General features: G+C 60.7%; 1 protein-coding gene across 3 annotated transcripts; it reads right to left on the bottom strand.

Annotated features, from left to right (window-relative positions):
• Positions 1-1,643: 1,643 nt before the first annotated feature.
• TMCC2 (transmembrane and coiled-coil domain family 2) lies at positions 1,644-25,903 on the bottom strand. Of its 3 annotated transcripts, XM_051808843.1 has the most exons (5): positions 25,702-25,903; positions 17,906-18,427; positions 3,920-4,854; positions 3,518-3,653; positions 1,644-2,853 (listed from the first exon to the last, which is right to left on the bottom strand). In XM_051808843.1, the coding sequence occupies exons 1-5, from the start codon at positions 25,864-25,866 to the stop codon at positions 2,542-2,544; spliced, it is 2,070 nt and encodes a 689-aa protein (XP_051664803.1). In that variant the 5' UTR covers positions 25,867-25,903; the 3' UTR covers positions 1,644-2,541. The 3 variants fall into 3 exon arrangements, with proteins under 3 accessions (XP_051664803.1, XP_051664804.1, XP_051664805.1); XM_051808844.1 differs by lacking the exons at positions 17,906-18,427; positions 25,702-25,903 and adding an exon at positions 15,102-15,242; XM_051808845.1 differs by lacking the exons at positions 17,906-18,427; positions 25,702-25,903 and adding an exon at positions 8,495-9,542.
• Between the last annotated feature and the right edge of the window lie 855 nt (positions 25,904-26,758).

The following is a 26,758-nucleotide window of genomic DNA, read 5'->3' as shown; positions in this document are numbered from 1 at the left end:
GGTGCCGAAATTCCCGCTGGGATGGGATCACCCAGCAGGCTGGAGGAGCTCTGACGCTGCCCCAGCACCGGGGCCTCCTCTGGCTGCTGCCAAGGAGGTCACAGGGACTGGGCAGTGCCAGGACATGACCGTTCTGATGCGAATGTCCCCAAGTGTCACCGGCTGGGGGGGGTGGCAGGACTCACATGTGTGGGGCTCCTGCCCCAAAATCTCCACAGCGACTGTGTGACAGGACAAGGGGTAAAATGGTTTTAAACTAAAAGAGGGTCGGTTTAGATGGGATATAAGGAAGGTGTTTTTTTAAATAAGGATAGTGAGGCCCTGGCACAGGTTGCCCAGAGAAGCTGTGGCTGCCCCATCCCTGGAAGTGTCCAGGGCCAGGTTGGACAGGGCTTGGAGCAATCTGGGCTAGTGGAAGGTGTCCCTGCCCATGGCAGGGGGTGGAACTGGATGAGCTTTAAGGTCCCTTCCAACCCAACCCATTCTGTGATTCTCTGGCTGCTGGTGCTGAGCTGCGGCGCTGGGGCAGCGCTGCGCTGCGGGCAGGAAGGGGTTAAGGACATAATTGGGGTTGGGGACTCCACCCCGGGCTCACACCCTGCCCCTGCCCCAGCCCGGCGGGAAGGGAAGATGCTCCGGGATCTGCGGTGGGGACCGGGGGCCCTCCTGTGGCTGCGGGTCCGCGGTGCCGCGTCCCCCTGCCCGCAGCCCCCTCTGCCTCTGCCGCTGAGAACCACCAGCAAAGAGGGTTTTTCCCCATCCACTTCCCTCCCTCCGGGCGTGGGGCTGGCAGGGTGGGGGCAGCTGCACCCCTGGGGTCCCCCCAACGGGCTCTCAGGGTCTGGGCTCAGCGGCTGGAGCTGAGTTTAGGGAGCTCTGGCTGTGGAATTTAATTATTCTCTGCTTTGTTCTTACAGGTGTCTCATGGAGTAAGGGCTGACCTGGTGCAAGGTGCTCCTGGTTGGGATGTGGCAGGGCAGGGAGCTCTGCTGGACCCCAGGATGGGGCAGGTCCCCCACTCTGGGCAGGCCCACCTCGCTCAGATGAAGTTCACGGGGATAAATGTGACTGTTCTCCCCAGAGAGGGGGTGCCCTGGGTGTCACCTGCAGCAACGGGCCCCAGGGAGCCTCCACAAAGGTGTGGCCTGTCCATACCTGTGTGTCCCACCTGGGCCCAGCCCTGCTCCTGCACAGGGGCCTGGCTGAACCTCCTCTCTGATCCCAAACCCGTGTCACCTCCCAGATGCCAGAGGAGTTGTGATGCTCAAGCTGTGCTGGTGTGAGAGGTGATGCTCAAGTGCTGAGGGGATGCAGGGTGGGCTGGCTTGGCCCTGGGAGCACAGAGGAGGTGGGAGAGGACAGGCAGCTTCTCCTCCACGTGCATCTGTGAGACCCCCAACAACCCTCCCCAGCTGCCTGTGCTCTGTGCCAGCCCTGGGAAGTGCCATGGAAAAATGTGAAGGGCCAAATTCTCAGCTGAGGCAAAGTGGCTCAGGGCCTCAAAGCCGGTGGTTTTGCACCAGAGGAGGACCTGGCTGTGCACGTACTTTTATATATATATTTATATATATATGTGTGTGTATAGATATATTACATAAATATATATGTATGAAACAATTTAAGAAACATCCGAGACAGCATGCTGTGCTCTGGGGTGGGGCTGGGAGGCAGCTGCTCCCCCACCCCTGTGCCCCACCAGCTTTGATTCACAAATGGAAACAGAGTCTGGAATTAAATTAAAAACCGCACACACGCACACACACACGACACGGGGTAGAGGCTGCAGAACTCAGAGGCGTGATGCCAGAAAGTCCAGGTGTCCCTGAAGAGATTGGATCAACTAAAGCCAAAGAACTGGGAAATAAATAAATGAAACCAGCGGAGGGGATCTCGCTCGTGCCGGTGCCGTCGGCAGCACCGGGTCCCCCGTGTCTGCCCAGCCCCTGTGGGGACACCAGGACACTGTCACAGCCCTGCTCTGTCCTGGCTGGGCTGTGCTGGGCTCGGGAGAGGCTGGTGGGACGTGTGTGTCCTGCTGTGTTTGCCTTGGACCCGCTTTCTCCATCACCACGTGCTTTGCTTTCGCTCCATCCCAGAACTGAGCTTTTCGCCACCTTGGTCATCAAGGACGAAAAGGGAAAACCCAGCCCCAATTAACTCCTCTCCTCTCTCTGCAGGAAGCTTTCCTGGAGCCAGGCTTGGTCCAGCTCAATCCTTCCCACCACCTGAAGAGCCCTGCAGAAGATCTCCTTCCCACGGACTTCGGGGTAAAAAACCATCCCAAACCCCCCTAGAAAAAAACCCAGCGCCCCATAAACCAAAAATGTCTTCCAAACCCCCTCCTCGCTCCCCATCCCACCCTCCCCAAACACCCCAGAGGACTGACTGAGGGATCCCAACTCCAACTCCAGGCGGCCACCGAGGGCCGGGAAAGCAGCCGGACCGAGCGCGTGAAGAAACAACCCCGAAGGCTTTTGGCCCCCCGTGCCCTCCTCCCTCTCCTCGGCGGGAAATGGAAAGCCTCCCCCCCGAGCTGCGGGATCAGCTGGGGAGCAGGACGTGCTCCAGGAAGTAGCTGATGGAGTCCCAGTGCTTCCAGAGGAAGAAGAGGAGGAGGACGAGCAGGGCGGTGCTGAGGATGCGCATGCGGGTCTTCATGAGCGGCGTGATGAAGTTGGCGATGGTGGAGACGAAGACGAGCAGCACGGCCATGAGGGCCAGGATGACGTTGATGAACTTGCCCAGCAGGGCCCGGGCGTTGGCGTTTTCCACCCCTTCCAGCTGCACCACCTGCTGCTGCTGCTGCTGCAGCTCCAGCTTGGTCACCCGCGTCAGGCAGGACTCCACGGCCTCCTGCGAGGGGCGGCGGGTCAGCGGCTCCAGGGATGTCCCCCCCAGGGATTTTGGTGCCTGTCCCACCCTCCCGGACCTTGCTGCGGGGAGGTTTTGCTCTGGCTGGGCTGGAGGGTGTTGGGAGGACCCACCTCAGCAGGGAAAATGAGCCAAACTGGGACGGGGGGGCTGTGTTGGCCTGGAGCAGCCGGGACACCAGCACAGCAGGGACTTGCTGGGATTCCTCTTTACAGGGGAGTGGGAGTGACAGGACAAGGGGGAAAGGCTTCCCACTGCCAGAGGGCAGGGTTAGATGGGAGATTGGGAAGGAATTCTTCCCTGGGAGGGTGGGGAGGCCCTGGCACAGGGTGCCCAGGGAAGCTGTGGCTGCCCCATCCCTGGAAGTGTCCAAGGCCAGGCTGGACGGGGCTTGGAGCAACCTGGGCTAGTGGAAGGTGTCCCTGCCCATGGCAGGGGGTGGAAGGAGATGAGCTTTACTGTCTTTTCCAATCCAACCCATTCTATGGTTTTGGGGACATGGTTTAGTTACCTGCTTCTTGCTGTGACCTGGAGGGTGCCAGGAAAAGGGATCCCCCTTCCCCACCCTCTATCCCAGCCCAGGATCTCTCCCTCTCCCCATGGATGGAGGGTGCAGCGAGGGGGCTGAGCCCTCACCCTGCCCTACCTGGATGTCCCGTGCCCTCTCGTAGGACTGGTAGGCCACCTTCTCCTCCATGCTGGCCAGCTCCTGCTTCAGGTTGGTCATTTCGTTCTGGTGCAGCTCCGTGAGGTCGTTCAGCTGCTCCTCCAGGCGCTCGTACCTGTGCAGGAGGGGCACTGAGCTGGGCAGATCTCCCTGAGACCCCCCTGCCCTCCTCCCCCTGTCACTGGGGATGCCACCCGACCCCTCCAACCCTCCCCTGGTTGTGGCTGCTGAGGGAAAACATCACAAGATCCTCCACGAGGGTCCGGCAGCAAGGAGGGCAGTGGGGACATTCCATGTCCCTGGAGTGCAGTGCTCAGCTGGACAAGCCCAGGATGGTGGTTTACAGTCCCCCTGGGTGGCACAGGCCCCTCCCACCCCTACCTGTACCGCTCCTCCTGCAGGCACTGCGTCATGTAGGTGTAATCCCGCTGCAGCTGCGCCTTGAGGTCCTCCATGGAGTCCTCCAGGTGGGACTGGCTGTCCTTGATCTCCCGCAGCTCCTCCAGGATGGTGTCGAAGTTGTTGTGGTGGCTGTCCAGCGTGTTGGACTTGGGGCTCCCCAGCCCGCCGGGCCCCGCGCCGGAGTTGCTGCCGCCGGCGGAGCCCGACGTGGCGCTGGAACACTCGTCGTCGCTGCCATACTTGGGGCTGGACACCAGCGTGGCGCTGCCGCTGAGCGCCCGCGAGGCCTCCTCGGGGTGCCCGTCGTCCAGCGTGTCCTTCAGGTGGGCGATGTTGTCGGCGCTGCCGAACTTGTTGCGGATGAGGCTGGCGAACTCGCGCGGCTTGGACACCACGGCCGTGTGGGTGGCCTGGGAGAGCCCCGAGAGGCCGCCCTTGACGCCCTCCACCACGCCGCCGCTGAAGCCGCTGATGCTGGAGCGCACGTTGGCCCCCACGTCCTTGAGGCCCTGGTGCATGTCCCGGAACACATCCTTGGGCTGGCGGGAGGGGCCGTTCTGCTCGATCTCCTTCAGCTTCTTGTGGTAGTGCTCCAGCTTCTTGTGCAGCTGCGCGATGGTCTGCGCCGACTTCTGGTTCTTCTTCTCGAACACCTGCTTGATGCGCGACGCCTGCTGCTTGTCGGCGTTGTTGGCCAGCTTCAGGTACTCGGCCACGTTGTCATCCCGCGCCTCCTGCTCGATCTTGATCTGCTCCGTGATCTTGAGGATCTTCTGGTGCAGGTGCTCGATGGCGGCTTTGGTCCGGTGCGGGTCGGGGGTGCCATCGGGCACGTCCAGGCACACGGTGCCGTCGGCGTCGCCGTGCCCGGCGCCCGGGGGCAGGTTCAGAGTGGTCACGTCCCCCTTGTCCAGCTGCCGGTGAAGAGAGAGCAGGGTCATGCTCAGGGGAGGGAGAAAACACCCCGGGGAGGGGAGGTGACACAGAACAGAGGACAAACTGGGCATGAGAATAGTTAACCAGAGCGACAGCGAGGTGTGGGGCTGTTTTTCCAAGGTGTTGGGTTGTTTTCCAGCTGGTTGAACATTTCCCGGCCACACCACCCCTGCTGGCACGCCAGGAATACACCAGGGAGGGAGCACAGCAGCCAAACAATCAGGGGTTTGGGGCTGGGTTTTCCCAGTGGCTTTCACCAAGGAGCATCTGCTGCCACCAGGAGCTCGCCTTGACTTTCTGCCCCGTGCAGGGACAGGGACCTGCCTTTCTGGGCTGCTGGACTTGCCAGCCAGGGAAAGGAGAGAGGACAACTGGAACCCATCATGAGATCTCCCACCCAAGCAGCAGAGAGCACAGGGATTGAGCAACCCAGAGGTATTTCAGTCTCGCTTTCAGCCTGGCTTTTAGCCTGGATGCCCCCGGGAGTTCAGCCCAAGAGAAACTCTGCCCTAACCCCGAGCTGTGGGTGACTTGGGATCAGCTCCTGATCCCAGAGCTGCAAGTGCAGGGATTCCTTTGCTTGCTTTTCCAATCCTCCTCACCTAGCAATGCCAAACTCCTCTCGGAAACACGAGCTGCCACCCAGGAAATTTGGACAAATGCCGAATTCCATTTTACAGGTGGAAAAAACTGGAGCTTTGGGAGAGGAAATCACTTGCCTGAGGCCACATTTAAAATCACTGGCAGGGCCTGGACTGCAACCCAGGTCCTGCCTTGTGCTCTCCAACCCAGAATTGCTGCATGGCCACTTGGGGAAAAAAAAAAAAAAGGCACTAAATCTTTCCAGTTGCTGGGTTTTATATGCAGATTCTTATGCAAAACCTCCCTGGTTGTATAAATGGCTCCTGGCTTCTAATTAAGAGCTGCTTGAAAGTTAAATACTGTTGGCAGACCTGAATAATTTCTAATTTCCATCACACTTTCCCCGAATGACCCCTTAATAGGGATAATGCTGCGAGATCATTGCTTAGGAGTGTGTTATCTCCAGGAAATGCCGGGTGCAGGAGGGAGGAATGTTCTCAAGATGCTGCTTGTGAACATTCCCATCTGCAGCAGGTCCCCAGGGGGCTTGGAAAAGCCAGAGCCAACATTGCCCTCCTGTTATTCACTTGCATCTCCTCCTTCCCTGTTGTCCTGCTGGGAGTCTGGGGGTGTTGGAACTTCATCTGGAGTTCTCAGCTTCCTTGGGAGCAGCCCCAGCCCCCTCCCCAAGGGCTTTTGGTCTCTCTCCACTCTGTAATTTGGGGCATGGGCTGGAGGATGAGAGCAAAAGGCAGAACCCAGCTGGACTCACTGTCTGGAGTGGCGATTTTTAAATAAACATTAATTCCCAACAAATTAACTGCCGAGTTTTCAGCCCCTGCTGCCAGGCTATTCTTAGCCACTCAGCCAGGCTGGGCCCTCCACGAAGGGTTTTGCTTTGGTTTCTTATCAAGAGGCAAAAATTAGAAACAGCAGGAAACAGACTTTTTGCCCAGATGTGCAATTCTGTGCAGAGAGAGAGGGAAAAGCTGCCCCTGGCAGAGGAAAAGGCAGGTCCGGAGGTACCGAAATGGGAAACCCTGGCTGGGCCAGCCAAGGGGGGAAGTTTCCAAAGAGGGAAAGGTTTGGGAATCACCCCTGTAAAGCCAATCTTTTGGATTGGAAAGAGAGTAGGTTTAGAGGGGATAGTGGGAAGAAACTCTTCCCTGTGAGGGTGGGGAGGCCCTGGCACGGGGTGCCCAGGGAAGCTGTGGCTGCCCCATCCCTGGAAGTGTCCAAGGCCAGGTTGGAGCAGCCTGGGCTAGTGGAAGGTGGGAAGGTGTCCCTGTTCGTGGCAGGGGGTTGGAATAAGATGATCTTTAAGGTCTCTTCCAACCCAAACCATTCTGGGATTCTGGGATTTATTCAAGGGATTATATTTGGGAGCACGGGGAAAGGGAGGGGCAGGATGGGTGGTGAACTGCACAGATCCAGTGCTGCCCATCCATGCTGACAGGGCTGGGATGAAATCCTGTCCCCTGCTCTCTCTCAGACACGGGACAGATCATAGGAAAGGCACATCAGGTTATTGCTTTGAAAACAACCACCAAAAAACCCCACAATACAGATCTCTGCAGCTTTAACAGACACTGCCTGCTAAATCCCAGCAAGCCTAAATGACTGTGCAGTGGATTTAACAGGGGGATTATTAAAAGCCACACTTTCCCTACATGCAGCAAGCCCTCTGGTAGGCACATCAAAATGAAAGTGCTGTTTTCCAGCACTTGTTTTCCAGGCAGGCTCGGAGGGGAGGGCCGGGGGTGATGTGGGATGCGGGAGGAATGCAGGACGCAGGGAGGGAAATTATTCTTATCAACAGAACTCGGCCCAGGAGAGCTGAGATATGCAAAAGGCTCGAGCTAATAAGCTGAGCAAACAGTGCTTAGAGGGCCATGGCCTGGCACAATTATGCAATGCTGGGTTCTTTGGTGCTGCAGGTTTGGTGGAGGGAAGCCCAGCAGGCAGGTGAGGAGCTCGGGGCCGGGGCCCTGCAGTGCAGCCTCGGGTCTCCCCACACACCCCCGGCTGGATTTAACCCCCTCCTTAAGAAATTGCACAATTATTGCAAAGTTCAGAGCGAAACTCTCGAGGCACTTACTCATACCCTGAACTATTCTGTTTTCCAAGCCCTCCAGCCCACTGGGAAGCACGGTTGGATGAGTTAATGCCGCGGCTCGTGCTGCATCCCCCCCTGGAGCGAGGACTCTCCCTGCAAAGTGTGGCTGTGATTCCTGGCTGGGATACAAAGGCCGTGGGAAGGACCACGTGCACCTTCAGGCATGGGAAAAACAAGTGCCACTGGGCTGCTGAGGGGTGTTGGATGCAGGGCACACGCAGGGAGCTGCTGCGCTGATCCGGTGGCTCCACAGCAAAGGTGTCACCGTGTCTGGGGCCCTTTGTGGCTGTGGAAAGCCACGGGGGAGAGAAATGCAGGTGGGTAGTGGACGTGGGGAGGGTGATTTTGGGGCAGTTGTTAAATGTGGCCCCTCTTCCCCAGAGCACTTTATCAGTGTAACTCAGCACAGCATCCTGTGAGCCGGCGACTGCCCAGCGTCACCTGGGACACCCAGAGTGTCCCTGTCCCCATCCCCACGTGCCTTCCCAGCCCTGAGCCTCCTGGAGCAGAGCTATTATTCCCACCAGACCCACCCCAGCTGTTGAAAATAGAAGCAGGAGCCCTGACTCACACTTCCCACCCTGCCTTGGAGCCTGCAGCAGTGCCCAAGGCGGGCAGCCCGTGTCCCCCTCCGTGCCCTGCCCGCTCCCTGCTCCCGTGCCATCCCTGGATGGGCACAGCGGGCTGGCAGCAGCTGCCTCCGCTGATTTACCAGCCTGAGAACCATTTTCCTTACATAATGCAGGGAGGCACGTTCGGGGATTCAGCTCCCAGAGGAGTTTCCCACCCGGCACGGCCCCGGTGGGTTCCGTTCGCCGCGCGCCAGGAGCAGAGGTACCAAACCCCCCCCCCGGGTCTCTCTGCCCCTCACCATCCTCCCCATCGCCTCGCTCGGACCCCAAACAGCTGCCAGGACCTACCTCCATGGCGGGCAGCGCTGGGGTGCCCCGGGGCTAGTTGGCGTGGGTGGCTCGGCCGTGTCCCCGCGGCGATGCCCGGGCAGTGCCGGCTGCCATGGCCCGCTGCCCGGCCGGGGAGAGAGCAGCAGCTGATGGCAGCGAAGTTTTGGGGGGAGCAGCAGGGAGGGAGGAGGAGGAGGAGGAGGAGAAGGCTGAGGATGACCCCCCCCTTGCAGCCCCCGGGCGCTGGGGGAGCGCGGGGACGGAGGCGATGGCTCCGCCGGGATTGCCGACTCAGGAAATCTGCCGGAGCTGTTTACAGCTCCCAGCGACTGGAGCTTTCAGGGCTGTAACGCAAAACCCCCCTCTCGTCCCCGTGCCGGGATATTCACACGCCTCCAGCCCCATGCGCTGCCCGGGCCCTGACGCAGGGGGTCGGGACGGGCTCCTGGCATCTGCTGTGTCACAGAGCAGCACGTACAGCCTGGGAGAGGCAGGGGGAGGGCATCCATCGGGGAAAAACCCCGGCGGAACAGGCACACGGGGAAAACACAGGCATTCTGCACGGAGCTGGGCAGCCTGAGGCAGCTAAATGGGAACCAGCCACTCCTGCCGGGACCAGGAGGTGTCTTCACCCTCGGTGGGCACTGGATGGACCTGGATCTGTCCTCTCCCATGGAGGGAAAGGCACTGACCCGATTCTGCCACGGGAGAAGGTGCAAGGCACAGAAAACACACCCAGCTGGCTGACCAGATATAGGTGTTGGAGATTCACGTGCGATTCAAAAAGATATTCAATGAGATGTCTGAAAAGCAAGCGGGGACAGGCTCGGGCACAGCTGAAGCCAGTGGCAGTCTGGAGTCACCCCCTGGGCACTGGGCATTTATTCCTGGGCCAGCAGAGCTGCTGAGGAGCCAAAGGGCGAGAAGGAGACCTGGAGCTTGAATGTTTGAGTCACCCCAGACCCGTGGGGCTGCACAGAGCAGGGTTGATGGATCAGGCCTGGATAAGAGCGATTGAAGGAAGCAGAAATGAAGCCCAGAGCTGTGCCAGACCAAAGCTCTGCTGATGCTGAAACCTCAAACCCACTGTGGCCACAGACACGGGGCTAACTGGGACAGGTTCCTTTGCAGCTCTCTGCTTTAGTTATTCCTCAAAAAAAAAAAAAAGCAACGAAGCAACAAGAGCTTAGGGAGTATTTGCAGCCGCCCGTGGAGCGGAGCAGTCCGGAGCGATGAGCTGACCGTGACCTAGATCCATGTGTAATGGGGAAGCCTGTGCTGCTCCCACAGCTGAGCCAGCCCAGCACTGCTCAGCCTCGTGCCCTGCATGGCCTCCTGGGCTGTCCCACAGCCATCTGTGCCCTGCAAGTGCAGCCTGCCACGCTGGAGAGCAGTGCTGCACCCCGAGCTGTGGTGCTTGAGACCCCGCAGCCTTTAGCCTGGCAACGCCGGGCACTCCTGGACCAGCACTGGTGCCTGTGCTCCAGCTCTCCGGGCACCACTGGGTGCCAGGAGCAGGGAGAAGGCAGAGCTGGAGCAGCCTGTCACTGCCCAATCCGTGATGTGAAGCTGCCAACACACAGCTCAACACCAACAACTAAAATCCTCGCCCACTTCCAGCCCGGGCTCCCACCCCGGCGGCACCGGCACCGACCATCCCGAAAGGCCCAGAGAGAAGAGCAGATTCCCCGGAAAATCAAACCCAGTAGGAGCAGAAACCAGCTGTGCCTACCATGTGGTGCTCAGCCAGGCTGGGGAAGGGTGAGGACGGGGCAGAGCTTCCTCCTGGTGCTGCACGGACGCTGCGGGGCCGCGGGGAACGGCCCGAGCCCGCGGTGACGCCGCGGCGCTGCCCACGGGCACGGGGCTGGCAGCACACGGGGCTCCTCGCCAGCCTGGGCAGGAGCAGTGTGTCTCCCGTGGGCTGGCACTGCTGCTCAGCCGTCCCCCTGAGCCCAGAGGGTGGATTCAGCAGCCTGGCCAAGCCTCGGGCCGTGGATGCCTCGGGCATGACACGGGGCAGATGAGGAGGGCCGGTCAGCTCGGGGCTGGTATCTCCCATAGCATCACTTCTCCTTTTAGCACAGGAGTCAGAGGTCACTTCCCATCACTCTTCTGCCGTCTCAGCAGGGCAGGAACATTACCCAGCTGCACAGGACACTGTGCAAAGCACCCTTCCTGCTCCGAAATCTGCTTTCCACTTCCCTCCTTTAAGGCTGGCCCTGAAACCCGTCTGCTTCCCTCAGCGGTTTTTGGGGCTGCCAGGCACTGCCCTGCCCTGGTGCTGCGACACAGCCCACCCAGCAGTGCCCCCCACAAAGCCTGCCTGACCTGCTGGGCTGTCCCTGGCCTGGGGAAGGACAGAGGAACACGGATTTCCCCAGAGGACGCTGATGGAGCGAGGACTTGATAAAGGCTGGGATGTTCAGGATGAGACTGTGCAGTCAGCAAGACATGGAGAGAGTTTTGGGATTTACTGGGGATCTCAGGTGCTGGATTCCTTGGAAACCACCTGCCCTCAGCTCCCCAGCACAAGGGGAAGGTTAACAAACAATTGCAGAAGCAACAGCATCGCTCATTAATGCCCCAGCAAAGCCAGGGGGAGCAGTGGTGCAGCATTTCCCCTCCCAGGGGCACAAACTCCCTTCCACACGATTCAAAACCCCTCCTGGCACGGGAAAGGTGGTGGTTTTGCAAGGGAATTACCCAAGAGGTTGGTGTCAGACTCCCCTTTATCCTTACCCCCAGCTCTGCTTTAGATTTAGTACACTGCTTTAGTGGCAGGCAACTGTTTTTTCAGGCCTGACCATAAGAGGCAAATTTAAAAATCCCAAAAGCCCAGCTCCTATGCAAAGAAAATCCTTGGATGGCCACAAAATCCCAGCAGGTTTGGTGTGTGCTGGTGCTGAGCAGGGAAGGATCCACCCACAAACTCCTGGTCTGAGCATCTCACCCAAGAGATGGGTCACCTTATGGTGCAACATGAACAGGTGGCAGATTTGGGGCTTGGGCTGTGCTTTCCCTGGGGCTGGGCTTAGTGTAGGGAAGCAGCTCCTGAAAACAGGAGGAAAACCATCCAAGCTGCACCAGAGTCTCCTCAACGAGGCTGGGAAAGCTGTGTATGGATTACCAGGAGCCAGGATGGTGACACAGGTGAGGATCTGCTCAGTCCACTGTGATGCTCCTCAGCATCACATTCCCAAGTGCTTTTGGTGTCCAAAGCCAGTGGCTCCTCGGCCAAGAGTTCCACCCTTGCCAGCAGCAGCCTGGCCTTCTCCTGCAGGTACCACCTTGCTCCTCACCCCTTATCCCTGAACATCCCAAGTCCTTGCCTAGGAGCAGGAATCCCATCCCACGGGGCTCATGGCACCCTGAGGACAGACAGACAGATCCCAGGATCCTCCCCTCGGAAGTCCCTGAGCCTCTGTGCCCGTCCACCCCACACAGATCCCAGTGTTCCCTAATTCCACACCACATCCTCCGATCTGGGGGCTGTCCCCTGTGGCCTGGGCCTGCAGGTCACACCTCTGCAGGGATGATTCAGTGACCAGCCCTCCTGGGTGAAGCTATTCAGGGCCCTGGAGAATATTTAGAAAAAAATTCCTGCTGTTGTTTTTGCTGGAGGGAATAACCCTGGGGGCTCCAGCAGCTGTGACCCAGCCCTAAAACCACCAGCAGCTGGGTTCCACACCTCCAACAGGGTGTTTGTGCAGCCAGGAGGGATTTTTGGGAGCTTTTGCACGGAGGATTTGAGGGGGAAACAGGGAGAGGTGAGGAGTCCCAAGGCAGGACCCTGCTCTGCTCATCCCGACTCAGGAGGGTCAGGATGACACATCACACCCCATCCCAGCAGCAGGGATGGCTGGGAGACATCCCAGCACACAGACACAAACCCTGCTCCCCAAACCCTGCGCCCTGGGCATCCATCCCACACACCAGCAGACCCCAAATCCCACGGGATCGTGGCGCTGGCAGCGCTGCCTGACGGGAGCAGGAGCTGCTGGTGGGCTGGAATCAGCAGCCATATGTCAGCCAGGCTGGGGAACGAGGTGTCTTCAGCACGGGGTGAATCAGTACCACAGTCTGATATTCTTCTCCTGAATTAATTAAGCAGCAATCTCGCCTGCCTTTGTCTTCACAGCTATTATCTGCTTGTTGCAAAGCAGCTCCTGGAAGCACCATCCCGATGGGAGTGTGGGAACGAGTTCCCAACCCCCCCACCCCCCTCCTTGGCTGGCAGACTCATTCCCCTGCCACACGTGGGGAGGTGGAGGTGGGGAGGTGGGAGCTCCCCTGGGTACAAAGGCTCTCACACCTCCAGCTCCGGGATGGCCTGGTGGGAGCTCAGTTTGCAGCCAAGGTCAGTAATTCCCCCTCAAAACCCTGGGCACTTGTAGGGTCTCCACACCCTGGTGCTTCCCAGCTCACCCCCTTGGGATCCAGGTGCCCAAGGGATGCCCAGCCACGGGGCTGAGGGCTGCAGAGAGGGCAGCTTTACACCACCACTGCCTCTGTTCCCTTTTGCAGCCACCACTGGCCTGTTTTACCTCCTTCCCTGGGATTTCAACACCAGAACTTGCTGGGAGTTTGGGTGGGAGGGGAGGATGTGCTTTGCCTCTGCCAGCAAATCCTCCTGAAGAGATGCACGAGACTTCACTGAGGCATGGATGTGCTGGCTCCAGTTCCCAGCTGGGGAAACTGAGGCAGGAAACGAGGGAATAACCCCCTGCCTAGGAAACTTCTGCCTGGGGTGGACGTGGGGACAACCACAGGTGGGTTGTGCAGAGTCCCTGTCCCTGTCCCAGTTGTGGACTGAGACCAGTCCTGGGAAACCGGAGCCGTAGGAGGGAGAAACCCCATCCTCCCCCTGGAACCGAAGGCAGCTGGATGCCAGGAGGGCTGGAGGGAGCCCAGGGCTGAGCTGGACGTGCCAGAGAGCAGATGCCAGGGCAGGGACAGTGAACTTTGCCTGCCATCCCCAAGCTGCCCCGGCGAAGGCTGAGCCGTCCCACAGCCCCTGAGCCACCCCAAACCCCTCTGCCCCCACGGGCCACAGCCACCCCAGGGGGGGTGCCCAGGAACTCCAGGTTTCTCCCTGCTGCCTGTAATCCGTCTGGCCCCGATATAGCCACTGACCCGGGGGGAATCTAAATTTAGCGGGATGAATCCTGCCCTGTGTCCAGAGGGTCGGTGCCCTTGAGGCAGCAGGACAGCAGGGCTGGGGGTGTAAGGACAGGTCCCCCCTACAAGGCAGAGCCCCAGGACACTGCAGAGCCTCTCCTGCAGGGCTGGGGCAGGGAGAGGGCCGTGGGGAGAGGAGACTGGAGCAGGGAAACAGCCCGCTTGGGTTGTGATCCCATAAATAAGTGTGGCTTACAGCCGGTGGGAGCCCAAAGCTGAGACACGGCACAAAGCCCCCCTGCTCCCCCCGTTCCCCCAGCGTCTCACAGGAGAAGCATCTGCTCCGGGAGGCCAAGGCGGCCGCGGGAGGGGCCCGGGAGGGGCCACACGGGCAGCGGCGGCAGCTGGTGCTGTCACTTGCCCAGGGACACCGAGGACAGCGAGCCCGGCCGGGGTCCGGCCCCTCGCATCCCCCGGGGGATGCTCGGCGGGTCCGAGCCGCGCTGAGCACCGGCACTCGCGACACTTGTGATGGACCCACCGCCCCGTGGGACGCGGGGAGAAGGCGGCCGGGAGAGGACAGACGGACGGACGGACGGACGGACGGACGGACAGACGGACGGACGGGGCGCAGCGCTGCGGTAACGCCGCCCTCTAACGGCCACCGGCCCCGCCGCTGCCCCCGCGCCGCTCCCCCCCCACCCCGGGGGACCCCCCGTGCCGAGGCGGGGCTCACCTGCACGTGGACCATCCCGCAGTCCCCGCAGGCGTCCGCGCAGCCCCCCGGCAGCACCAGGCACAGAACCCCGCGGCCGCCCCGCTCCAGCTCCGGCGAGGCTCCCCCCGGGATGCTCTGCCCCGCCAGCACCGGCGCTCGGCTGCGAGACCCGCCGGGAGCCTGCGGGGACACCCCGCCGGCCGCGGGGATGGGGGGCTGCGGGGAGACCCCCCCCCGTCCCCCCAACCCCCGGCGCCGGGGCCTCGTCGTCCGTGCCAGGCGGTAATTCCCGTGTGCCCGCCCCTGCCTGGCGGGTCACCAGCGCGGGGATTAGGGAGATCAGGAGAAAGCTCCCTCTCCCGCACGCTCCCGCAGCCACGCGCGGGCCCCGCCGCTGTCACCGCCGCTGTCACCCCCCCTGTCACCGCCGCTGTCACCCGTGCCACCGGCGCGTCCCGGTGTGTCGGGCACATTGACAGCGATGTGCGCCCCGAACGTGCCACGGAGAGCCGCGGGAGGCGGGAGGGGAGGGGGGTTTGGGATGCAGGGATGCTCCCGCAGCTCGTGGGTGAGCGGAGACCCCTGAAGCGCAAAGCAGAGACACACGCGGGCTCCCGGAGCAGCGCCGGCAGCCAAACCCTCGGTGCCGAGCTGCCAGCAGGAGGCAGGGGATGTCCGAGTCATCCCAAACTCATCCGAGCCATCCTCGAGTCATCCCAAACTCATCCGAGGGATCCCAAACTCACCCGAGGGATCCCAAACTCCTCCGAGTCATCCCAAACTCACCTGAGTCATCCCAAACTCACCCGAGTCATCCCCAAACGCACCCACGCACACGAGGTGGGCACAGGAGGGGTGGGAGGCTGGGGAAGGAGGGGGGGAAACCACGGAATACACCCTCCAGGTGGGCATCACCCCGCAAAGCAAAGCCTTGTCCTCAGCGTGTGGCACAGGTGACAGTCCTCTGCTGGCCCCGGGGGGGGTGAGCCCTTGGCACTGCTCCCCAGGGCAGCACAGGGGGGCACACGAGGCACCTCTTGGGGTACACCACGAGCCCTGGTCGGAACTGGCACCCAGCACTGAATTCCCAGACTGTTCCATGGTCCCTCTCCAGCCACCCCAGCTGCTCCCTGCCACCTGGAGAGAATTAAGGGGTTCAGGGGGGAGGAACTGTGTGTGCCAGGACCTATATGGGTGGAAGGTGGCCTGGTGCCATCAGGGACCAGGGGGTGAGGAGCCAGGGCAGGTAAAAGGGAGAACTGCAGGAACTTTTTCAAGAAAAAAAAGAAAAGGGAAAAAAAAATCACTAGCTGTTTGTAAGGCACTTGCTGAGTGACTCCATGAGGGATTCATCCAGAGTGTGTTCCTTATGCAATGGGGGGAAAACCCAGCATGACATATTTTGGGGGGGAAATGGCCCTTTCCCAGGAGCCCCCGAGGGTGAGACAGGGAGGAGGTGTCAGAGCCCTGAAGACAAGGCAGGAGCGATGCCAAGCAATCCTGGCCCAGTGTCCCCCCCCTCCTGGGGGTGCTGGAGCCCAGGGCACGGCCACCCCAGCCACCCCTGAGGAAGAGGAGCTGGTTTGCTGCGGGCAGGAGGCTCCTGAGGGCTATGGAAAAATAATCCGGCACGAGACTATCACGTAGCTCTTGTTTCTCTAAATAGGTTATTTTTCCACTGCCTCACAAAGGCCCCAGTATCTCCTCTCTTCTTATTACTCTTTGTGTCATATGCAGTTAATTATTCATCCCCTTTCTGTGCTGCCCTGGGAGTGGACACGGACCTGCTCTGCTCTTGCCTCCCTCTGGGGGCTTCTGTCCCAGCGGGATCAAAGCTTTGGCCATAACCCCAGAGGGCTCACTGGGACTGGGCTCCTTGCAAGGCAATGCCACAGGGAAGAAATTTTGGCTCCAATTAACAACCTGCTGCTCCTGCCCCTGCCTGGGCACTCAGTCCGTGCTCGACATTCCAGTGGGGCGGAGCAGGGAAGGGTCAGAGTGCCCTGATCTGCACCCAGTAAAGGGGGGAGAGGAGGACCTGGAGGGGGCAGAGGAGGACCTGGGCAGTCATTTCTTGCAAGGCTGCTGATACAGTGACGTTGTTCATCCCCTGGGCCCAGATTCCCACGTCCTGGTGGTGGCAGGGGAGCAGGGCTGGCACCCGCCGCACACCACGAGCATCAGCTGCAGCTTGGCACTGCCACTGCCCCAGGGAAACAGAAAGAAAAACTATCTGGTTGAGCCTTTTTCCATTAGCTCAGAGGGCAAAAGGAGTGTCCAGGTCAGATTTCCCTCTAGGAGAGCAAGCAGAGAGGAGTGTTTGGGTGGGGGGCACGTGGGAAGCATCGCTCCCGTCCCCTGCACCCGCTGGGTGCCACTGCCTGGGGGAGCACATGGATCTGACACCCCACTGCTGTCCCACCCTGGCAGCTCTGCCCAGCCCCTGCCACCCCATGACACAGCTATTCCTGACAAAGCCACCCAGTAGGAGCCCCCGTGGGATGCCAGAGCCTGCCTGCCCATCTCCCCATGCCAAGCTTTGCCAACTCACGGCTGGTATTTCCAGGGAAATTATAAAAAAAAAAAAAAAAAAGGATACTTCTGGCCCTCAGGGCTGCAGAGAGCAGTTTTGGAGTGGGACACCCCCTGAGCTCCAAAGGCCAAGGAGAGAAGCCAACATGGAGAATCCCACTGGCTCCTGGAACACCTCTCCCTGCCTGCCCCGTGAACTCAATGTGCCTGCTGGGCTAATCTCGGCTGGTTCATAATTAATGGCACTAAACACTAGATGGAAACACCATCCTGTCCATCAGCTCGGCATGGACTGCTTCAAAAATCACTTTGGATGGGACAATTCACAGCTCAACCCTTACAGGTGCCCAGCACTGGGCTGCCAGGATCCCCTCAGAGCCCGTGCCAGGGGTCCCATCCCACTGGCACAGAGGACTTGCCAGGTCCTTTCTTTTTTCCCTCAAATCCCTCTCTGGGAATCAGACCAGTGCATGTCCCTGCCTTCACTTCCCCACAAGAGAAGCATCAACCCCAGCAGCTCCAGACCTGGTTCCCATCTGCTGTCTGGTGCCACCAGTGCTGCCTCGAGGGACAATCTCATCCCAGCAGCACTTTGGGGTGCTCTGCACCCAGCCCTGCCCCGGCTCTGCAGGGTGTTCTCAGCCCAGCCCGGGGGCAGCCACGGAATCACAGAACCACTGAGGTTGGAAAAGCCCTCCAAGATCATCAAGTCCAACTTGTGACCCCTCCCCACCTCGTCACCCAGACACAGTGAGTGCCACACCCAGCCTTTCCTTGGACACCTCCAGAGATGGCGACTCCACCAGCTCCCTGGGCAGCCCATTCCAACGTCTAATCATCCTTTCTGCAAAGAAATTCTTCCTGATGTCCAACCCAAACATCCCCTGGAGCAGCTTAAGACCGTGTCCTCTTGTCCTGCCACTGAGAGGAGAGCCTGACTCCCCTCTGGCTCCCCACTCCTGTCAGGGACTTGTAGAGTGGGAAGGTCCCTCCTAAGCCTCCTTTTGCCCAGGCTGAGCCCCCCCAGGTCCCCCCCAGCTCCCTCCCTGCGGCCCTACCTTATCGGCCAGGCCCTCGGTGTCCTCGGTGAGCAGGTAGACGGCCCCGCTCTCGGCCAGGAGGATGGCAGTGTCCGTGGTGGAGGAGGACCTGGGCCGGCCCTGGTGCTGATGCAGGATGGCCGTGAGGCCGCTGTCCTGGGGGGCCTTGCGCCCGAGGTGGGGGCTGCCCTTCTGGGGCTCCAGGGAGCCGCTCTTGGCGCGGCGGCCGCCGCTGTGCAGGCTGGTGCCGCGCTTGATGGAGGGCCGGGAGCGGATCTGCTGCAGCACGCGGTTGAAGGCGGTGGGCCGGGCGGGCAGGTCGTGCAGGGACACGGCGTAGGACACGCGGTGCATCTCCGGGGATCGCTCCTTCTCGTCGGGGGACTCGTGGTCGGAGGTGCCGGGCGGCGGCGGCGGCGGCGGCAGCGAGTCCTGCGGGTTCTGCTGCTGCTGCTCCCGCTCCCGCGAGCGCCGGCGGCTGTGGAACAGGTGCTTCAGGCCGTGGCCGAACATGGAGCCCTCGGACAGCTGCTGGATTTTCTGTGGGACAGGGGCAGAGGAGAACAGCTCCCGCGGCTGCCGCGGCATCGCCCCGCTAACGGCGCCCGCGGCCCCAAGGGACGGAGCTTCGCGCGGGACCGAAATCGGCTCCCTGTTTTGAGGGGGTAAAGAGAGCCCCTGGAGGGTTCTGGGGACCCCCCCAGGCCGTCCCCAAAGGGATCTGGGAAGGGAACGAGCCCTGCTGCCAGTGCTGCACTTACACCCGTGGAAAATCCTAAATATCAGTGGCTGTTTGTTGGCACACAAGGCTGAGCACGGTGGCTCCACCAGCATTCCACGTGACAAGGGGTCTCCAGTGAGCCCTGGTTATCCCTAAATTAGCAAGGAGAGCAGAAAGACCCTCAGAGTTTGGAGCCAACACGCTGCACAGAGACCCCAATCCCACGGGCAGAGGGCACAGAGCAGCCTCTTCCTTCCCTAGGAATGCCAAGGTTACTCCCAGCTTTGGAGCCTCACAAGAGCCGCCTGCTCCAGGAAGGATTGGAGGGGTGGGGGGCTTTTCCCCGTGGGATTTTCCATGGTCCAGGCTGGCCTTGCCTTGCCCATGGAGGTAAAACCACAGCTCACGGCCCTGTGCCACCAAATGCGGCCCCTGAGGTGTCCCTCTCCCAGGGGTGGGGCTGGCATTCCCACGGAGCACAGGGCTGTTCCCAGGAGGGCTCCCAGGAATGGGGTGGCCAGGGCCACACTGCAGTCATGCAATATGGATGGTGGAACAGATCCTGCTCCCGATTACAGCCCGCACAGCTTTCCCTGCAGCCACTGGATCGCTCAGATTTGCATCCCTGGCAGGTTCTGGCCGGGTGCCCTCTGCACCGTGTGCCCAGTCAGGGGGGCAGCAGCGTGGGCAGCAACTTCCAGCATCTCCAAAGGGCTCAGCAGATCCCAGAGCCCCTGATCTTGCTCCATCACGGCTGCCAGGCAGCAAGTAAAGGCTCCTGGGACCTCCAAAGCTCCTCTCCCCTCCCCGAGCAGCCCCAGGAACGCAGCGGATCCCAGGGCACGGGGCTGCCCCGCTGTTCCTGCCTCAGCTCTGGAGCCCAGCCGAGCATTGCCCGTTCTGAGGACGCCAATCCTGACCCTGCTGACGTCCTGGGCCACTTCACCTCCCATTTACTGAGGCAGGACTGGCCCCAGGGACGCTGGTTCCCGTGACAGCAGCTCCTGCTCGGAAACCAGCGGGAGCTGGGAGCACTTGGCAAAGGCTCTGGGATTTTGGAAAAGCTCTGATGTTCCAGACACGACCTCCAGGAGCTGCAGGCTGAGGAGGATTTCACGGCCATACAGAAAGGACTCCTTCTCCTAAAAGATCCCAGATATGAAAGCCACAAGGTCCAAATCCAGCAGGGCCTAATTCCCATCCCACCTGCAACGCTGACAAGGAACCAGCCACGAGATTCCCATGTCACTAAACTCTGCAGGCAAAGCCTTTAATCCTCCCCTCAGCCATTCACAGTGAGAATATCCATCCTTTTGGTTTTTCCTGGGAAATATATAATAAATCCACGGTAGCTGAAATGCTACTTCGGGAAATAGTGATTTAAATTTTTATTCTATTTATAGAGTCTCTATGGAAACAGAGGCTGCATTAGGTAGGTAATAACACTAAACCCTCAGATTTCTCCCCTCGAGGGCATGGCAGACCCTCAGGGGCACACTCAGCTCTTTAGAAGGTCCAAGTGAAAAGAAACAACCAACTCCCTTCCTCGAGGGTGATGAAAACAACATAAAAGTGGAGCTGGCAGTGAAGGAGAAGAGGTTTTCCCAGCAGCAAATGCAGAGGTGGGAGCCAGAAGCCCTCAGGTGTTTTTGGTCCAACAGCTCCACCTGACTGAAATGAGCCTTTTAAAACAAACTCTCCTCAGGCCCTTTCCAAGTTTTTCCTGAAAGGGAAGCAAAGAGAGGAATCCCAGCCCTGCTGCTCCAGGCTGGAACCCACGGGACCAACGGCTCGCAGAGCCCAAGGTTTGTCTGCATGGAGTTGTGGGGAGTGGTGGCCACAGACAGGTGATTCTGCAGAGAATCTGCTGATGTAAAAACTCTGTTTTCTCCTGTTACTCTGGGAAATTCCTGCACTTCCAAAGCAGAGGCATTTTTCTGGCACCAAACTACTTGTGGCTCGGGACAGAGCACCTGCACGGGCTGTTCTGGAACAGCAAAATATTAACTGGATACAGAGATTAATTTCTCAGTGTGGACAGCTGTAAAACACTGATTTTAATGCAAAAATATCTGTAGTTCTTTGGACTTCTTCATTAATGCAGCCAGGGTCTCCTGCTTGGTGGTGGGGACTTGTTTCTGTGGAGTTCAAAGGAGCAGCCCCTGCTCCACCTGCACTGGGAAAAAATCCCATTTTAACCCAAAGCAACGTATCTTGCAGGAAAACTGTGACTTGCATGGCTGTTTTGTCTTGGCCTCTGCCCTTTGGCAACATCCCATGGGAGAGCCAGGTGCTGCCCTTGCCCACTGTGGCTCTCCTGCCACTGAAACCTCCCAGTTTCCCACTGAATGGTTTTTCCAGCTCTTTCCAGCCCGACATCCAAACCTCTTACTCGGCTTTCAGACAGACACACAAGGAGGGGATCTTGTTGCCATGACCTTCTAGCACGGCCACATGCTGCGAAATCCTGCTCAATTGTTATTATTACTGTTAATTATTTATATCCCTGGCCTGCCCAGAGGCTCCAGCCGAGACTCTGGGGCTCTCTGAAGCACTGCACAGACACAGGGGAAGTCCCATCCCTTCCCACCCCATCCCATCCCTCAGCACTGCTTATTTTAAGGCACAGGGGGTCCCAATCCCCCACCAGACAGGGGAGGCCACAGCTCACAGCCCCCAAACAGCAGCAGGAGCCAACAGGTCCTGCTCTTCCCTAGGTGGGGTTTCCAGTCCTCCTGCTGCTTCCTCCAGCTGATCCTCCTCTGGATCCCCACCAAGGGGGTCCTAAAACCCCCCAGCACCCTCCAGCCAGGCTGGGGGACAGGCTCAGAGTTGTCCCCAGGGGGTGACAGCCCCGCTGCCCCTCTCAGCCCCATCTCACAGAGCACCCCAAGCTCCCCTTCTGCCGCTCCTCCTGCTGCCAAAAAAACGCCGAGGCAAACGTGGAGCTGTTCTAAAACTGCAAATCAGGCACTCCCCCACAGGCACACTGCTCCTCCCGGGGCCGGCAGGAGGGAACAAACATGTGACAGCCGTTAGTCATGTTGGTTCAGGCACTACCAACACGCTGGAGTGACAGGCAGCTCCCGGAGCCTCTTCCCGAAAAACAGGGAATTCACTGCTCAGGTGTGGGGGGCTCCAGGCCCCTCCCGAGCTCCCCATCCCAGGTGACATTTCCAGGGTGAGATCTCTGCTGCTGGGGCTGAGAGGAGCCAGATGTGCCAGATGTGCTCCTGGGGGACCGGGGCAGCTCGCGGCCGCCTCTGCCACGGCTCTCACCTCTCAGCGGGCTGGGGGGATGCTGAGGGCTGAAATCCAGCGGGAGGCAAGGATGGGGATCCTGGAGGGGACCAGATGTGGGATCACAGGCAGCTGGGCATGGAGCAGCCCACACCACCACGAGCCTGTTCCCGCTGGGATGCCAGTGCAGCTCCCGGGAGGGCCCCGCGCTCCATCCCCTCCGCTGTGCCCGGCACAAACTCCAGGGAACACCCTGCCTGGGGGGATGCTCTGCCCTCCCTGAGGGGCCAGAAGGTCCTGGGGTGCAGCAGAGACCCCCGGGGGTCCCTGCCAGCAGCCCCAGAGCTTTGGGTGGGCGATGCCCCGGGGAGGTGATGGATGTGGCTGCTCCAGGGACTGCGCTGCTCCGCTGCCTGACAACAGCTCCATCCATGCCAGAGCCACGGGGGAGCCAGCTCACCTTGGCCGTGTCCTTTCAGCACCAAAATATGCCTGGAAAATTGTTCGTGCCCAGGATTAAATATAAATGCACCTCAGGGTTTAGAATAAGGGCTGGTGGCCTTTATGGAGAGGAGGAATTCTCCCTGTCCTCCCTGCACTGCCATGAATCCCATCGAGGGGTCTCCACCCCCACATCCATCCCCCTGGGATCTCCAAAAAAAATAAACCAGCTGAGTGGGAGGAAATGGGAGGTTTATGCTTCACTCCATCCCCTTCAGCCACCCCTGTCCCAACCCCATTGCTCCCAGTGCTGGGAAGTGAAGTCCTGTACTGGGGCCTCCCCTTGTCCCTCATCTCCCTCCTCCTCAGGAGGGGCTCCCCAGCTCCACAAAGTCCAGGGGAAGCATTTTGTCCATGGATGTAGGGTTTGGATCAGGCCCTGGGAAGAGCTTAGGCTGATGCCTCTGGATTCCTACTGATCTTGGCTTTCAGGTTCAAAGGTAAGAAAGGCAGGAGCCACGAAGACCAGGACTGTGAAACTGGAGATGAGAATGATGACAGGCTTCAACTTTCAGCTCTTGGCCAGATCAGACCACTGAGGAGAACAAGAGAGTGACCCAGGGGAAACACTCAGAGGTGCTTGGGGACAGTGGGAGTGGGACCAAGTGGTGCTGGGACACCCTGGCAGCCACGAGAGGCTGGATGTCTCCTTCTGCAGTGCTTTGCATGGATCCAGCCACTCTGCTGCAGAGCACAGCAATCCCTGCCACCTGCTGTATTGTTGAGCAGAACTCTGTGTCACACATCAGCCCTGCTCCTTGCCAGGACTTATTTTTTCCCTCTTTTCCCCTAATGGAGCCCTCGCTGGCGGCAGAGGAGCGGGAGCAGGGCTGGGGAAGGGAGAGCTGCCACGCATCTGCTGGGGTTCAGGGAGGGAGATGACACAAGGCAGCCTGCTGTTTCCAGCTTGCCAGCTCAAATCCATCTTCAGCTGGGCAGCAAAGGAAAGTTTATGCTGCTCCACAGGGAGCTGAGGCCGTCGGTTTGGTGGGTGGCACCGTGCCAGCCTGGGCACAGCAGAGGGACCAGCTTGGACCCACCCCACTGTGCAGCTCCAGAGGGGGTTTGGGGAGGGAAAACTCTCAGATTATACTAAAGATGCCCCTAATTGCAGCAGCAGGAGGTGAAGTGGCTGCTCGTGGTGGCCGTGGCAGAGCCCCACGGAAGCTGCGGGCAGCTCCCGGGCACAGCTTCCCATCTGCTCTGCCCAGTGAAGCCAGTCTGAGAATTTATTCCATGCAGGTAATTAATTGCTGAGCTACAGGCACGTTAGAGGTGAGCACTGGAAGCAAACCTGCAGCAGGGTACCACGCTCAGGTCGATAAAATCAATGGGCACTTGGCCACGGCCGGGGCTGCCGGCGGGGTGAGGCTGCAGGGCCGGCTGAGCTCCAGCTCCAGCTCCAGCTCCAGGCTGGATGTGCCAACCCAGGAATGCTTGGGGTGCTGCTCACAGCCATCTGCCCCGCGCTCCCACCCCCTCCTGACCCCCTGTGCAGGTGAGAAGGGCCCTGGGTGGGATGGAGAAAGGAGGGGGGTGATGCTGAGGGATGATGTGCGTGGGAAACACCGCCCTGGCTAAGCCAAGCTGAGCCTCCTCAGGGTGAGGATAGCCCAGCTTTGCATGGCCCTGAGCTCCACATCCCCATGGAGCACAGAATCCTGGAGTCACAGAGTCACAGAATGGTTTGGGTTGGAAGGGGCCTTAAAGCTCATCCAGTTCCACAGGTAGGGGAACCTTCTACTAGAGCAGGTTCTCATCCAACCTGGCCTTGGACACTTCCAGGGATTCAGGGGCAGCCACAACTTCTCTGGGCAACCTGTGCCAGGGCCTCCCCACCCTCACAGCCCATGGATGTGCCTTGCCCTGGCTCGGGGCTCTCCCTTCCAGCTGTTTTTTGTACCCCACGACAGCAGAGCCCAAACAGCCTCGGGAGCAGGAGCTGCTGCTCGGACATGGAGGGAAAGGCCCCGTGTGTCACATCCTGCAGCCACAGGGCTTCTTGTGCTTAAAGCAGCCGAGTTTTCTCCTGTAGGAATGGGGGTTTTAATCCCTGGTGCCTGTCTGGAAGGGATGCCTGTAGGCACTGGCAGCCCTGGACCTGCTTTTTGGCTTCCACATGACCTTGACCACACTGGGGAGACCTCCTAGGCCGAGCAGCCGGGTGGGGTGTCCACAGCAGGGGACTCCACCCTGCATCCCAGGCTGCCCAGGGGTGCCAAGAGACATCTCCCATTTTTCCAGGCCTTTTCGAAACCAGGGAATGGAAGCAGCACCTCTGGACCACCACTGTGTGACCACCACGGTGTCCCCACCATGAACTGGCAGCCGCTGCAGTGCCTGGAAACCCCCAATTCCAGGGGTTTTCCTGCAGGGAATTCATCCCTGCAGGATGAAACCCCACCGTGCCCTCGCCAGCGGGACCCTGTTGAACAGCCGGGGGGTTGGAGCTGTTCCTGCTTCCAAACCCGCGGGAATTTTCCGCCCGATTTCCCACGGGACCGCCCCATCCTCCTCCTTCCCTCCCTCGGGATCGCCTCCTTCCCTCCCGCAAGCGCTGCGGGTGCCGCGGAACTTGTTTTCCTCCCTGACCGGACCCAGCCCGAAGGCCCGGGAGGAGCAGCCTCGGGGCCATTTCTACACCGTCACTTCCCGGTGCCGCAGCCCCGGATCCTCCCGGAGCGTCCCCCCCGCACCGGGCAGGGATGTACCGGGCTCTCTGCGGGGGCACAGCCCTGTCACCCCTGCCTGGGACCACCCTCATCCCGCCAGCTCCTCATCCCAGGAGCATCCTCATCGCAGGACCATCCCCATCCCTGGTCCATCTCCATCCCTGGAGCATCCTCATTTAGGAGCATCCTCATTTAGGAGCATCCTCATCCCAGGAGTATCGTCATCCCAGGAGCATCCCAATCCTGCGACCATCTCCATCTCAGGGGCATCCTCATCCTGGACCATCCCCATTCCAGGAGCCTCCCCATTCCAGGACCGTCCCCATCCCTGGAGCATCCCCATCCAGAAGCATCCCCATAACAGGAGCATCCCCATCCCAGAATCATCCTCATCCAGGACCCTCCCCACCCCCGGAGCACCCTATTCCCAGGACCCTCCCCACCCCAGCACCGTCCCCATCCCTGAAGCACTCTCCTCCCGGGATCGCCCCCGTCCCGGAGCCATCCCGTACCCTCCAAGGTCACACCTGTGGCAGGGTGGGCACCGTGGGGTGGGGACGGCGGCCCCCCCCGAGCTCCATCGCAGGGGTGACCCCGCGGGGCGCTCAGCATCCCATAGGATGCTCCATCGGGGTCCTCCCCCCCAGCCCGTGTCCCCGCGGGACGGCCCCGCCGCTCACCTTCAGGTCGGGGGGCTTGGAGCGCTGCGGCGGGACAGCGCCCGCCTCGGGGCTGGCCGCCGCCGCCTCCCCGGCCTTGCCCTCCATGCCGCCGTGCCCGGGCGGCGGCTCCGCCGCGGGATCGTCCTCGGGCTGCTGCAGCTCGTCCGAGCGGCACCGCTTCATAGCGGGGCGCGGGGCGCGGGGGGCGTGGGGGGCGGCGGCGGCTCCGGGCGGCGGCCGGGGGGCCGGTGCGGGGCCCGCGGGCGGTGCGGCCCCGGCCCGCCCGCCCCGCCGAGCCCGAGCCCGGGCCGGGCGGCGGCTCCGCGCCCCGGCGGCTCCGCGCCCGCCGCCGGCACCGGCATCGCCGCCGCCGCTGACTGACAGCGCCGCGGGCCAATGGCGACGCGCGGGGGGCGGAGAGGATTGCGGAGATTGGCGGAGGCGGTGCAGGGGGCGGGGCTGGAGGGCGAGCCTCCCGCTGAGTGACGGCGAGGTTAGCCAATGGAAGCGCGAAGGGGGCGGGGCGACCGGCGGTGATTGGCGGGAGCCGCACGGGGCGTGTCCCGCCTCCTGCCGCGCCGGTGCCGCGCAGCGCTCCGCAACCGGGAGCGACAGCACCACTTTTCCCTTCCCTTCCCCTTTTCCTTTCCCTTTTCCTTCCCCTTTTCTTTTTTCTTTTTAAACACATTATTTTATGGTCGTTCTGGGATTTTTTTTTCTGGTTGTTTTTTCTCTTCCTCCCCCCTGCGGGGGTGGGCGGAGGCCGCGGAGATGGGTCGGCGGCGGCGCCTCTTCGCGACACTACAGTCCCCACGGGGCTTCGCGGCGCGGCGGACTACAACTCCCGGCATGCCCTGCGCGTACAGAACCATGAACGCACGTAGATGCAGCGTGAACTACATCTCCCGGCGTGCCTCGCGCGCGGCGTCCTCTGCCGGTCTCCTCCCCCTTTGCCCCGCGGCGCGCCGATAAAGGTTCCGCGCACACGCAGCGCGGTTGGCGGAGGCGCTGCCCCTCGGCACGCGGAGGAGAAGGAGGAGGCGGGGGTCGGGGAGGCGGGAGGGGCGGGCGGGAG

This window comes from Manacus candei, unplaced genomic scaffold, assembly GCF_025592945.1.
Source record: "Manacus candei isolate 608988 ecotype Guabito, Panama unplaced genomic scaffold, ASM2559294v1 h1tg000073l, whole genome shotgun sequence".
NCBI classification, from domain to species: Eukaryota; Metazoa; Chordata; class Aves; order Passeriformes; family Pipridae; genus Manacus; species Manacus candei.
Note: the sequence above shows the minus strand (reverse complement) of the source record. Positions and strands in the feature narration are given on the sequence as shown.

Excerpts from the sequence above, each read along its gene's own strand:
- TMCC2 (XM_051808843.1), bottom strand. The coding sequence starts at position 25,866 with ATGAAGCGGTGCCGCTCGGACGAGCTGCAGCAGCCCGAGGACGATCCC. Across the intron at positions 18,428-25,701 it reads CCAAGCCCCCCGACCTGAAG|AAAATCCAGCAGCTGTCCGA; the intron begins GTGAGCGGCGGG and ends CCTGTCCCACAG. Across the intron at positions 3,654-3,919 it reads CTGCAGGAGGAGCGGTACAG|GTACGAGCGCCTGGAGGAGC; the intron begins GTAGGGGTGGGA and ends CCTCCTGCACAG.